Raw genomic sequence first — 14,527 nt, 5'->3', positions numbered from 1 at the left:
TATTAGAAAAACATCATTTTAAATACAAATGTGCAGTTCTAATTATAAAAAATACCTTAACGTGAACCTAAGGTGAAAATAAAATGGTGAGATAAACTGGTGAGACAAACAATTATACTTAGCCTCCTACCCCTAAAAATTAATTAATGAATATTTTACTGGCTCTAACCAGTGACAGCCTTTTAAATGTCCCAGAGTTAGAAAAAGGTCAATAGTTCATGTATTTTATCTCTCCATGCCTCAAAAGTTGTATTCTGCCAGGAAAACTTTTATGGCTGTAATTTGCTTATTAGTGATGTTTACTATATTCCTGACTAGGTAATGACAAGACAGAAGCTGTCACATATAGAAATTAACTGTTTCAGGCAGAAAAAAACAGCCTGGTTATTAATGTTTTGCACTGTCCATACACATGTTTATCTCATTATGTCACATATCACCGCGGGTACACTTTAAGTCAGAAGATCAATGACCGGATTTCTGAAAATGTAGTGAATTACAGTTTTGCTGCAGATGTGGACAGAGACCCCCACCCTTAATTTTGTGTATTTTTACCTGACAAGATTTTTAAAATTCATTACTTCTCTGCACACAGCTGCTAACAGCTATCAGCAAAAAAAACTTTGACAGGCAGGAGAGACCAAGCAATCTGTAATATATATACACATACACAGATACAGATAGATAGATAGATAGATAGATAGATAGATAGATAGATATTATACATTGGTTATACTTGCTCCATTCTAACCTTGCTCTATTTTACCCTTTAGTCTATGTTTTAATTGTTTTTATGTGGCACTCAAAGATGTTTGCACAAAGCTGCATTTCAAAATAGATGCCTTTTCTATGGTTATCATTGAACAGTTTTCATCCATGGCGGCGCATATTTGTGTGAGGCTATGTTTGCGGTTTTTTTATTTTTTGCTCTTTTTCTTGTGTAAAAATATTTTAGTCCGACTCTGATTGGATTGCTTATCATTTTCCACTTCGTTGGTGAGCTCAAATAATATTTTCTGATCAATCTCAATGATTGGATCCGTTGGATGATTGTTTTGATAAATTGGATTGTTAATAGACATCCTTTACACAAATTTGTATTTTAAAAAATAGGGTCTAAAGAGAGAGGCTCCAGCCTTAGGGCGCTGTGTAGAAGGAGGCGCACAACTCACTCAGCTATCATTCCCTTATTGTTTTTTAAGCAGAGAGAAATAAGAAAAGGGGATACACGGCAGTGACTGCAAGCCAGATAACTAGAGATTAAGGTGTTAGAGGGGGGTCAGGAGCCCTGTGGCACCTCTTAGGCTAATAGCAACCAGTGTATAACAGCTGGGGTAGGAGGGATGGAGGGGCGCACTTTGGTGTCTCAGCCATGGGTGCCGGAGGACCTTGTCCCGACTCTGTTCTCTACTGTTCCAAAATATCGCAGATTAAAGGGGAAGCCATTCTGTAAAATATTCCTCCCTTATCTAGCATCACTTTATCACAACTCTCCAACAAACATGTAAGATCTAAGCGAGGACACCTTATGTGCATACAGCGTTTATAACATGCATAGCATCATATGAGACGATGCTTGTATTAGGAACGGTGGTGCTTGCTTGTGTCTCAGTCACTTATGAGACAAAGTTTATGAATAAAACAAGTGTGCCTTATTAATTCTTCTATGTTACTACAATTAATTTGAGGCACCTATGTTCTGTTATGACCACTCCCACTTTTTGCTGTGCCCCATGCCGCATGAGGCCCACTTGTTTTAGTCTGCACAGGGGTCCGCCACTGCATGTTTATAACATTGTATGTAAGCTGACAGAATATGTGCCACTCATTTAGTAATATGTTAATCTAAACTGAAGGGTTTATTTTTATTTTACCTCAACAAAAGTGGAAATCTTTTTTAAATGGTATGCCAAATGTATTTTATTTTATTTTATTTATCCCCTCAATCTTAAAAAAACCAAAAAACTTACCAATGCAAATTCATGACATACTCTTCCATCAGGTGGCAACTTTGCTCCAAATCCTAGTGCAGGAAACATTTTATCACTGTCATAATCCTGAATAATTTCTCCAACTGCTTTTAGCGCCATGCCATATGCATTGAGCTGATAAGGATTCATGTAGTGCAGAGAAGTGGGCTGTGCAGGGTTTCCTGTTTGAAAATACAAGTTCATTAATTAGAAATAATTTTGCATAATTTAAGCTTTTGCTGATTGTTGATAAATAATTGCTGTGTGTAGCTATGTTCTGAGCTCTCATCTTTTTAGTTTTATTTCTATTCACTTTATTAAAGGTAATGGACTCGTTTTGCTGCAGGGTGTTTTCATCATTATTTGACGAATTCCTTCTGACTGAATGAGCAGCCTGATTTGGAACTGTAAACCTCAATTTACTTTGCGGGATTCTGCACTAGAGGCTTGCCATTGTTTATAATACTCAGGCATGTACAGTGACTTAGCAGAACAATGGGTGAAGTGCCTATTAAAGCACACATACTCCATGACAACATTAGAGCTTGCATGCCTATACAATACTTGTCTCACACCAGGACAGAAGAAAAACAACAGAAGACGGATACATCTCTATGGCAGAAAGAACTCACAAACAGACACAACTATGCTCATTCCCGCATCAGCTTGGGAGGGAGGTAATAAGGGGGTGTGAGGTTATTCTGTAAACAAGCTTCAGTGTGTAAAAGGTTAAAATGAATTTGGAAAAATTCTAACACATCTTACGCACAAACATAGCAAACTGAACACCACATGGGGTAGAATCACCGGAGAGCTATACAAAATTTCTCATAGCAATTGGGGTGTGTGTGTGTGTGTGTGTGTGTGTGTGTCCAGACTTAAAATATATACAATTTATAATATATATATACCGAATGTAGGCCATGGCACTGCAGTGATAGCAAATACAGTTCCTACTGCAAAAATGATCTTATTAACCACTTCAGCCTACAGCTTCGAAAATCTTATGCATCCAAGCAATGTTCACCTCCCATTCATTCGCTAATAACTTTATCGCTTCTTATCAAAATTAATTGATCTATATCTCGTTTTTTCCGCCACTAATTAGGCTTTCTTTAGGTAGTACATTTTGCTAAGAGCCACTTTACTGTAAATACATTTTAACAGGAAGATTAAGATAGAAATGGAAAAAAAACATTATTTCTCAGTTTTTAGCCATTATAGTTTAAAATTAATACATGCTACAGTAATTAAAACCCATGCATTTTATGTGCCCATTTATCCCGCTTATTACACCATTTAAATTACGTCCCTATCACAATTTATGGCGCCGATATTTTATTTAGAAATAAAGGTGCATTTTTTCAATTTGCGTCGATCACTATTTACAAGCTTATAATTTTAAAAAATGTAATAAGATACTCTCTTGACATGTATATTTAAAAAGTTCAGACCCTTAGGTAACTATTTATGTAGTTTTTTTTTTTTAATTGTAATTTTTTTTATTATTTTTTTTAATACAAAAATGTATTTGGGTAATTTTAGTTTGGGAGGTAAATAGCCAATTTTAGATGTAAAAGAATGTATTTTTTATTCAATACAGGTATGTGGGTGCAGTTTACTATTTGGCCACAAGATGGCCACATTCAAAAAGTTCCTAGATGCGAACGATGTCGCATCTAGGAACTAAAATGAAGAGAAGTTGTTTCCTGGGGGCAGAAATACCACGCTCTCTGATGAGAAAGCGTCGGTATTTCTGCCGGGGACTTGGATCGGTGAATGGGAATTATATTCCCATTCACTGATCGGGGGGGCAGCGGGAGGTAGCGGGGGCGCGCGCGGGCGCACGCCCGATCGCGCGCAACACACGGCTGCAGCACCACTGCCTATCTGGACGGATATATGCGTCCAGATATGGCGAAGTGGTTAAGATAATGGTGAAAGGAGCAGGTCTTCACATGTACATGTAATTAAGGCACCAAGAAATTTGGGCACAAAGTGTAGCAGAAAAATGGCTCACCCTGCTTCTGCGAAAGTCCCTACAGTGTTAATTACTATTCCCCCTCCTGGCAACTGTGGACTGTGGGGTAAGATGTAATTTGTCTGCCAGCTGTTGCTGGTGGTCAAATTACTCTGTTTTTATTGTAATTTGGGCTCTGTTACTTGACTGCACCAAAATGACTGACTGAGAGCCGCTACAGTTGTAATTCCCATTATGGCCTATGGGGGCACCTGGTGCGCCCAAATTTCTAGCACGTTTGTGCCTGTCTTGGGTCTACACTGTGTGCTCATGTGATGAAGTGTAGGTAGGTATTAAGGACTTATTATGCCAGCCTTCCAATATCATCATGTAACAACTTGGGAAATTTGCATGGCCTTTACACAGAATGATTTGAAAATAGTAATACTTCTTTTTCACTTGAGTACCCAAGCAGCTCAGGGTGACCCAAACTACTAGGAATGTATAGGGGGATAAAAGAGACCAAAAAGCCCTCCTACTAAAAAAAAGCAAAGCTTGGTGTATTTGCCTTCTTAAAACAGAAGGAAATCTGCAATAATTCAGCTATAAGTGAACATTTGTGGTTACCCACAATGCACTACTACTGAATATGCAAATTATCCCTTTTCGCCCTTGGTAAGCCAAGCAAGCATCCAGAACTGCTGGTGTATAGCAAGCCTATAGCTTTAAACTTTTCACTTGTAATGATTTATCTAGCACTGATATATTTTCTGCAGTGCTTTATCGCAGTGCATTTGTCATTATATGTCTCTTAAGCCCTAAGCTTGATTAAATTTGTTAACGACCACCTCAAATGATAATCAGGTTTGTGTACAGAGGCCAGCGCCCCCCAACCCGCATGCAATCCAGCAAGTGGCTCAACTCACCCTCAGCAAGTCGATTCTTTTGCGCTTGCTGCTGCCCTGCCCCCAGGTTACATCACAAATGCACAGTTTCATTGTCCCTCTACCCCCCATCGCATAGCAACTCAGCGCATCCTTCTCTGCACAGTGGACTCATGTCTGGCCCAGAGGTGTTACCCAAGGGGGTCTGGTGATGTTTCTAACAATCATAGTCTAAAGTACCTACCACAGTCTAGAGCCAATTTCAACCGAAACCACTTAACCTACCAATATGTTTGAGATGTTGGAATCTAATTTATGAAGTGAGAGTGTTAACCATCTAATGACCATACCACCTAGCTAGCCAGATTCATTTTAATACACTTTCAATAATGCATTTCAAATATTGTAATCACTAGCTTGAAAGGTACAACATTCGCCTCTCGATCAGATTCAGTTCCGAATGCACCCGTGATCATGATCCAAATCTGTCTCGTGATCACGAATTTAGCTGTGATCACGGCCGTGATTATTACCTGAAAACTCACAGATTTTAGCGGTTAATAGCAAAGCCCCCTTAGATGATATAAACACCAAATTTGCAGGATATGTTAAGAATAACAGTGGGAACCAGAGAAAATTTCAAAAAGGCCGTATAGTTTTTGAGAAAATCGGTTTTAAACTTTCAAAGGAAAAAAGTATACATTTAAATGTGGTAAATGACAGTTAATGTATTTACCTCATTTACATGTATACTTTTTTCTTTTGAAACTTTAAAATTGATTTTCTCAAAAACTATAAGATCTTTTTGAAAAAAAATGTTCCACTTGTTCCCACTGTTCTTCTTAACATATCTGGCAAATTTGGTGTTTCTAGCATGTAAGGGGTCTTTGCTACTAACCGCTAAAGTCAGTGGGTTTTGGCAGGTTTTTAAAAATCGATTTTCTCAAAAACTAAACGTTCTTTTTGAATTTTTTTACATTGTACTCACTGATCACCTTTATAATCCATGCAATTTTGGTGATTGTAGCATTTATAGGGGCTTTGCTATTAACGTTAAACTTAAATCCGTGATCATGGCCGTGGTCATGGATTCTACATGTAAACACAGCTAAAATCTGTATAAGGAGAAATCCTGTTTGACATCAGAAAAGATAACCGAATGGCTCTTTGAATAAGCTGACTTTGCATCTTAACTTTGCTTTTTGTACTAGTTTATAGAATAAGCCCTAAAAACTACATTAACTACATTACTCCATGTGGCATACAATCAAAGATACTTTATAAATAAATATGAGAAAAATGGTTTATAGTTACCATTTGAAGCTGTGAAGTCTATGGCAACTGTGAAATTGATCTGTGTCCTACAGATTAAGCAGAAAATGCAACAGGTCAAACTTTTCTGATGAAAATAAGTATAAATCCATTAACAATAAAATAATGACCTACAGTCTGTTAAAAAGCTGTGTAGAAAGACAGAATGATTCATACTGCAGTTTATTGCGCACCTATGTACAGGATTTAGACAACATAAAAGTATATATAAAAAAAAACCTTTACACTTATCCATATTTATTTAAATAACTGACTGTCAATTGGACAAACCATCTCGGACACTGTGCCGATTCTCCTGTAAGCTTCTTCGTAGTATTTCAATTCACAAAGGCTCTTCCTGAAAAGCAACACGCTTCGGAAGGCTTAGTGCATTTTCTAATTCTCGCTTTCTAGTTATCTTTGAAGAAATAATGTAGAAGATCACAGAGAATATCCTCCTTATTCCCGGTTTAGTAAATTTGCTGCTGTATACACAATTAAAAAAAAAAAATGATGGAAACCCGATATGCAGAGCTAGTTACATTTTCCTTCAATGAACCTTTTACAAATTATAATAAATTAATAGCATTACAGCACATTTATATAGCACCCTCAGTAGCGTATCTAGAAACCAAGGGGCCCCAGAGCAAAATTTATGGCTGGGTCCCCCCCTCCAAAAAAAAATTATTTGGCACATGATGAAAGGGGGCGCTGTAGTCATGGAGATGGGGTCATTTGGAGGCTGTAGATCGCAGATGGAGCCTGAAGATGAGAGCCGCTTTTCTCCTACACTCTGCTCACAATACTCTGTATGGGGTTCACATCTGACTACTTATACTGTACCTCATGGGGCCTGTTGCAGGTTTCCATAAGGCCCTCCACAGACTTCTTTATTGCCGTTGCTCACTAACACGAGGCCTGCTTTGGCTTTGGGCCCCGTAGCAGCCACTATGGCTGATCCCTACCCCACCGTATTCTAAACATTATGCATGTACATGTATTTATCAACTTATTGCAGTCACTTTATATTCATAGAGTATGAAGCAGTACAATAGCATTTTTACAAAAATGATTTCAAGGAGAAATGGTACTGGAATTTCACATTTTGTACAATGCAACATAGGGCTTGATTTAGTAATAAGGTGTGTTAACTTTGATAAGGCATTATATTTGTCTTAGTGAATCAAGTCCATAGTGTGTTAAGGAATTTAACCAGTGAAAGAGTCACATTTGGTGAGGGGCATGCCTGCCATAGACAAATATTTAGCTGCTATGAGTTCTAAGACCTAATGCTAAATTATAACTCAGCACATATATGAGTTGGCTCTACAGTACCGGAGTCTCAGGCTTAATATTTGACCTGGACACTTCCTGCATTGGGTTTGTATGTTCTCCCCATGTTTGCATGATTTTCCTTTGGGTAGGATACTCAGGTTACCTCCTATATCCCAGAAATGTATTGGCAAGTTAGTTGGCTCCATGTTAAGAAACTGACCTTAGACTATGGCATGGGTGGCAGATTTTATGACTTGGATACGCACAATGGCCACACAGTTTTCCATCGCTGCTCATGTGCTTTGAGTCTTACAGGTAAAAATATATACAAATGCTAGCTTATTTGATAATTTTGTTAAAAAAATAAAATAAATATATATATATATATATATATATATATATATATATATATATATATATATATATATATATATTTTGCCATGTTATAGGAAGTATTGCTGTTCAAATAACAGATTGACAATTCATTGCCCCCCACCCCCACCCCCACCATAATTACCTTAAAGAAGCTTTATTCACTTGAATGGAATATCTGACTGGCTCACTGACTTGCATGGTGATTGTGTACCACTAATTCTACTACCTACAACATTCACCACCCTTAATGTGCTGAATGTTATCTGGCAATTATAAAGATACATTAGGAATATCCATACTCATAAATATTGTGATCAAAGAAGATTTACCACTAATGAGATAGTGCTGATCCCTATTGATCATTTCAGGTAATCATAACAATTATACACATAGGCATCTGAAAACTGCCATTATTTGTTATAAAATAACACTACGATGAGATCAGTTTATTCCTTGCACACTAAAGATGGTAGTTTTGTTTTAAGAGCCATAGCCTACCAGTGTCACTTCAAAACAGAACATGTAAACATCCCCTGCATTCTGTTTAAAAGGCATTTCATACTTTGGAATCATAATTTAAACATCCTTGCTTTAAAGGCAGTAGTGCGCTTCCTTATCAGAGTACTCAGCAAGCATACTTTGCAAACTACCTGTAAGCAGCAAAACATTTTTTTTATATTTATTTATGACATGCTAATAATTATAAAGTCGATGCAAATGTTATACTGATTTTATGCAAATGTATGCGCACCTACATACAGAAACCATGGTTGGTGTGGCACGTATAATTCTATGAGCGGCATTACTCCTGTGTTGTCGCTTAAGTGATGGATTGCAGGCAGGTTTGGTTTTAGTACTAATGGGGCCCCCAGGCAAGATTAACCTAGGGACCCTTGACAGACAACCCCCCACCAAAAAGTAGTATTGGACCCCTTTTTTGCAATCAAATTTCACTCCAGGACCCCTGAGCTGGCTATTGTCCTCACCCATCAACTTAACTGTGCTCCTCGAGGCTCCGGCAATGTTTTTGTTAGTATAGCATTTCATCTGCCCCTTGTCAGCTCTAAGGCTCCATTGCAGGGTCCCAGGGGAGTACAGTTCAGTTAGGAGGAGAAACCTTGGGGGCCCCTACAGGTTCTTGGGCCCTGGGGCAATTGCCCCCTTTGCCTCTATGGAGGTCCCGGCCCTGATTGCAGGCCACATGCAACGCTTTTTGAAAGGAGTCTTTAGGGGTCTGTAAAAAAAGGCTGAGCAGGCTGAATTAAGTCCATAGGCTGCAGTCTGGGAATCCCAGGTTTAGAAGCTACAATATCTGATACATTCTCTGCTCTTGGAATTTGTAGTTGTATATTTGAGATACATCTGCAATGCATACAGTATTATTCATCAAATACAGTGCATTATTCACCTGACGTAACTTTCTCTACTGCAGACCTCTATTGTCATCATAACCTCATGTGGTACCCATGAAGGTCACAGAGCATTTGCAAAATCTGATCATGTACAAATCTTGCTAAAAGCGTAAAGTGTTTTCAACAACTACAGAAGCCAGGATGTTGCTTGGAAACTGTAATCTGAAAAGCTATTTTTATGCCCAGAAGTCAGAACACAGGATTTTCTACAAGCAAATAATTTATAAAAAATAGAGTTTTTACTGTATATATACATTCTGCACTGTAGCTGTGTGTCTGCATATCAAGTATACTGTCCATGTATTCCCAAGCTAATATAAAGCTCCTTTGATATAAGTCAATTATAAAGGAATCCAAGTTTCACTAATTGAGCCTATTTTACCGAAGTTCTCTCAAGCTGTAGAGAACACTGTACAATATGAGTGATCCTATAAACCCACCATGGATTTATGAGGAACTGTAGTAAAAATAACGTAATTAATACAATTGCTTATTATTTTACTATATTCATTTATAAATTATTTTGCTCATAGTAAAATCTTTCCTCTCCCTGATCTACATTCTGAAATTTATCACAGGTGGTGACATCTTTTGTGCTGGCAAAGTGCATCGATGAGGAATGGTTGCTTGATGTGTGTTCTGAGCTCAATAGAAAAAAAACACTCGGGTCCTTATTCAATTCACTTTTTCTCCTACATTTTCTCCTAGGAGATAATTTTTCATCTGCTGTTTAAAGTAACTTTTCAGCACTTTACAATTGAAAAAATACCAAAAAGAAGGTGAAAAAGGCCTGTTAAAATAATTCTGAATATTTTCTTTGAGGGTGGCCTAAAAGGCATTTAATGTATAAGGTATAAAAATATCTCCTAGGAGAAAACTTCGGAGAAAAAGAGAACTGAAACGAGGCCTTGGTCTCCCAGAGTGCACTGGGGGAAGAAGGGTACATAAGTAATAAGCCTAGGGTTGACACATCTGGGAGGGCAGGGCTACATACCAATATATAGCAATATACAGCTTTAGGAAGCGTTTCTGATACTGAAAACAGGAAAATTACCATAAAGTGGGTTTCCTGAATAATTTACTTAATTCTACTATTCTCTATGTCGTTACAGAGCCTCTTTACAAATCGCCTGCTGCTAGGTGGCAAAAGTCTGGAATTTCTGCTTAGGTCCCATTGGACCATAACGTGGATGGTTGAAAGGTTAATAAATTTGACTTTGTAAGCAACACAACCACAGTAAAGATTGTATTTTACAAAAAATCTGGCTTTCTTAAACCTTTTAACTGCATGTACACACACCATGCAATATTACAATTGCTAATTCATTCACCTTTTCAGCAACCATTGCAATGGTCCAGTATGACTGATGAGAAGGTGACAGATATTTCCATCTAACAGTGAACAAGTTTAGGATCTCTTATGTCCTTCAACACGCTCTAGTTTCTGCAGCACACAATATGCTTAGTAAATTAGGTTCATTGTGTAAAGTCTGATACACACGCAAAAGGGGTCTCAACTGAGGTAGCAATTTGAGGTTCAACTAAAGATTTAGCATGGGTACAGCTGCCTCAATGATCCAGCTGCCCCGATACATATAAAATGACAAAGCAACAACAAGTGCATTTTTCACAGCATTACCCTACCTGCCAAAAACTGCTCCATAGTGGGCTGCACCATGTTCCCTCATCCACACTGCATTGAACAGTGCACATTGCTCAAATATGCCACTTGCGTGTCTACACACGTTTAAACCTAGCACATAAGACAGACACATGTCACCCTATGTACTTTTTTGGATCCTAATAGCTATTATAGACACCCGTGAGAATCAGCCTTTTTGACTAGCCTAAGCGATATACAGTATGTATAGGCAATTCTGCATTGTTTTCACTGTTCCTACAGAGATGTACTGTGGCTACATGATGTGGATGCTTATAAGATAAGGTTGTCAGGCTATTATTGGCATGAGCATCCACTGGTTTATTCCTGTACCCACACTGGTAAGACATATTTACAGTTTGTATCATGCTGTTTATGTTGAGGTCATGTTTCCTTGCACCACAAATGTGTTTTGAATACATTGACTGGTAACAGCAGTGCTAATATACTTGTCCTCTGCCTCCTGGCATGTAAGCAGGACCTTGCTGCAAAAGTGTCCTTTAAAGTTCCTGCAGTACAACAAAAATCAAGAATGACTGTTTTTATTGAAAAAAAACAGTGTCTAACTTAAAGAATACCTGAGATAAAGACCACCTCAGAATTTTTACTTACCTGGGGCTTCCGCCTGCCCCCTGTAGTCTGTCTGGTCCCCCAGATTCTCTCCAGTCCACTCTGATGCACCCCTAGGAGGCTATGCGCATGCTGTGCCGTGCACTCAATCCAATTGAGCTCCCGTGGCTGGGACCATTCTACACAGTCCACAGTCTTTGTGAACTGCGCATGCACAAAATGCTCCCTTGCAATTTGGGGGTGCGCATGGCCAGGGCCGTGCATGCACAGTGGCCCCTGGCTGAGCCAGTCAGGTAATTTATCAGTCCAGAGTGCAGGAGAAAGGAGCAGACTGGATGGAATTGGAGAGAACAAACAAACTACAGGGGGCTGTAGAAAGCCTCAGGTAAGTATAAATCCTGAGGTGTTCTTCATCTCAGGTTCACTTTGAGCCCTTCATTTTTGTTCAGGTTTCCTTTTTCACTGCAGCTTCACTATGTAGCTCTTGTTAAAGTAATTTCTGCCTAGTGAGAGTACAAATTTCAAAAGTAAATAAATAACGGGTTCTGGCGCTGATCTTGAATTCTACCGGGCTGCAGCAGTATTCAAAGGGTTCACTCTCATCCCCACCAAAATGCAAGTAAATAGAAAAAATAGATACCTGCGCCTTCCTTCCTTACTTCCTGTTTAAGGTTTTTTTTTATAAAATGCTTCTTAAGGCAGAGTTGTCTCATATACTTCTTGATGCCAATAAAGGTGTCTAATTTATTTAGTTTATACTACCATCTCCCGAAGATCCATAAGAGGATTGTTGACCCCCCCGGAAGACCAATAATCTCTGGGATTGGGTCACTTACATCCAATTTGTCAGAATACGTAGACAGGTACCTGCAGGAGGCTGTGGTTCAAACCGATTCCTATGTGAGGGACACGGGGCATATTTTGCGAATTTTAGAGGGATGTGAATGGAAGGAGGGTTATCTATTGTGCGTGGCAGATATAAGTTCACTGTACACTGTGATTAACCATGATATGGGGGTGAAAGCAGTTAAACACTTTTTGAAGAGGTTGACCGAGATCCCTAACGATCAAATAGATTTTATATTGGAGGCTATAATGTTTATATTGTCTCATAACTATTTTAATTATGAATCTGAGTATTTTTTGCAGAAGGTCGGGACAGCCATGGGAACGAGGTTCGCTCCGGGGTTTGCTAATTTATTTATGGCGTACTGGGAGGAGGTATTGTTGGGTGGACCGGAGGGCCCCGGAGCGGACCTCGTCCTATGGAAACGTTTCATTGATGACACGTTGTTCATTTGGAAAGGGGGAGAGGAAAGTCTTAAGGAATTTATATGTTGGCTTAACACGAGTAATGAGTACAATTTGACATTCGTATGTGAATATAGTGCCAGTGAGGTAAATTATTTAGATTTGAATATTTTTGTGGAGGAGGGAAGAATTAAAACAAAGACCTACTTTAAGAAGGTCGACACTAACAGCTATATATTGAAGGATAGCTGCCATTTATTGAAGTGGTTGACTAACATCCCAAGAAATCAGTTTACACGCATTAGGAGGAATTGTACAGAAGTGTCAGACTATGAAGATCAGGTAGAAGTAGTAAAAAAACGATTCATCGAGAAGAAATACGATGTATGTGAGTTAGATAAAACAGCAGAATTAGTGAAAAACTATAATAGAGAGGACCTTCTAGTAGTGAAAGAGAAGAGGGTTGAAAGCCCTCCCTTATGTATTAAATTACAGTATAATCAGCAATCTAAATATATTAAGAAATCAGTGGAGAAGTATTGGCACATTCTACAGCAGGATAAAACTCTAAATGGGATCCTGATTGACAGACCTAGGTTTGTCTTTAAGAAGGCCCCTAATATTAAGAACAAGATTGCACCTACAGTGTTGCAGCATGAGTCTAGAACAAAAGGGAATGGGTCCTTTAAAAGATGTAGCTTTTGTAAACCGTGCAGAAATACTAAGTGTATGGCACCAATGGAGAAGTTTAAGTCTTGTGCCACAGGAGAAGAATTTAATATAATTGATCAAATGGATTGTAATACTACTGGGGTGATTTACATTATAGAATGCGGTTGTTATAAACAATATGTAGGTAGGACAAAACGGAAATTATTGGAAAGGATTGGAGAGCATGTGAACAATATTAAGAAAAAAAGCACAAAGCACCCATTGAGCAAGCACTTTATAGATTACCATGGGAGCAGTTTGCAGACATTTAACTTTTATGCCATTCAAAGAGTGGCTAAAGATTGGAGAGGAGGAGATTTTATTAAAAAAATGTCCAGAGCTGAAACGCACTGGATATACACGTTAGACTGCTTGGCCCCACGAGGTTTGAACTCTGATGTTGAACTATTTGCTTTTGATTAAACCAGCGGAGGAGGAGAGCGGAGCGGCTGGAATGTGGGAAGGAACCAAGATGGAGGGTGGAGTTAAGGCAGAAGGTTAAAAGGACGTGAGACCCAATGAAAGCCAGCTCTGAAGAAGGTGGGCGGACCCACCGAAACTAGTAAGCTGATTGGCTGCAAACTTGTGGTGACGTCACCTGAACCTCCGGCAGACCACGCCGGAGTTCTGTTATGCATTTGGGTCTATCTGGCAAACGAACATCTTGGAGAGTCACCGGCCGGGACTCATTGTCTTACTGAAGATCACACGGACTCTTGAATACCACTGCCTACTCCCGATATCCTAAGGAGTTTTGTGAGTCATCTTTATCTCTCTATGCTAATTTCTATTGCTAACACAGGCTACCTGCTGTGGCGGATTACAAGTGTCTTTGGAAATCCGTGCAATACAGAAAGACTTAGCCGCAGGCATTGTGCTGTGAACTTTATTGTGCTTGGAAACCTGTTACTGCTGATCAAGTTGTGCTGATTGAGTTGTGCTGCCCTACGGAAGATTAGGTCAACTCACTGTTGTATCTTTAGAGGCGTTTGGAACGCATGGGAAACGCTGCTCAGGTGCCTAAAACGCTATACAAACGCATTTGGAAAAGTTGAAGTTTTGCTGCTTTACTGCTTATACGGAATTCCGTTTTGATATTGGAAATATGAGAATGACTCAATAGTGTACTATTGACATACAGGTGTATT

At 38.9% G+C, this 14,527-nt stretch overlaps 1 protein-coding gene across 1 annotated transcript in view; it reads right to left on the bottom strand.

Moving 5' to 3' along the window:
• Positions 1 to 14,527, bottom strand: part of CPNE8 (copine 8) — a 372,678-nt gene that overhangs the window by 25,878 nt on the left and 332,273 nt on the right. The window contains exons 14-15 of the mRNA XM_068276306.1: positions 6,129 to 6,175; positions 1,971 to 2,152 (exon numbers count right to left, since the gene is read on the bottom strand). Of these exons, the coding sequence (XP_068132407.1) occupies positions 1,971 to 2,152; positions 6,129 to 6,175 (229 nt within the window). The remainder of the gene's footprint in view (positions 1 to 1,970; positions 2,153 to 6,128; positions 6,176 to 14,527) is intronic.

This window comes from Hyperolius riggenbachi, chromosome 3, assembly GCF_040937935.1.
Source record: "Hyperolius riggenbachi isolate aHypRig1 chromosome 3, aHypRig1.pri, whole genome shotgun sequence".
In the NCBI taxonomy this organism is placed as follows: Eukaryota; Metazoa; Chordata; class Amphibia; order Anura; family Hyperoliidae; genus Hyperolius; species Hyperolius riggenbachi.
The sequence above is the reverse complement of the archived record's forward strand: the minus strand, read 5'-3'. Positions and strand labels throughout refer to the sequence as shown.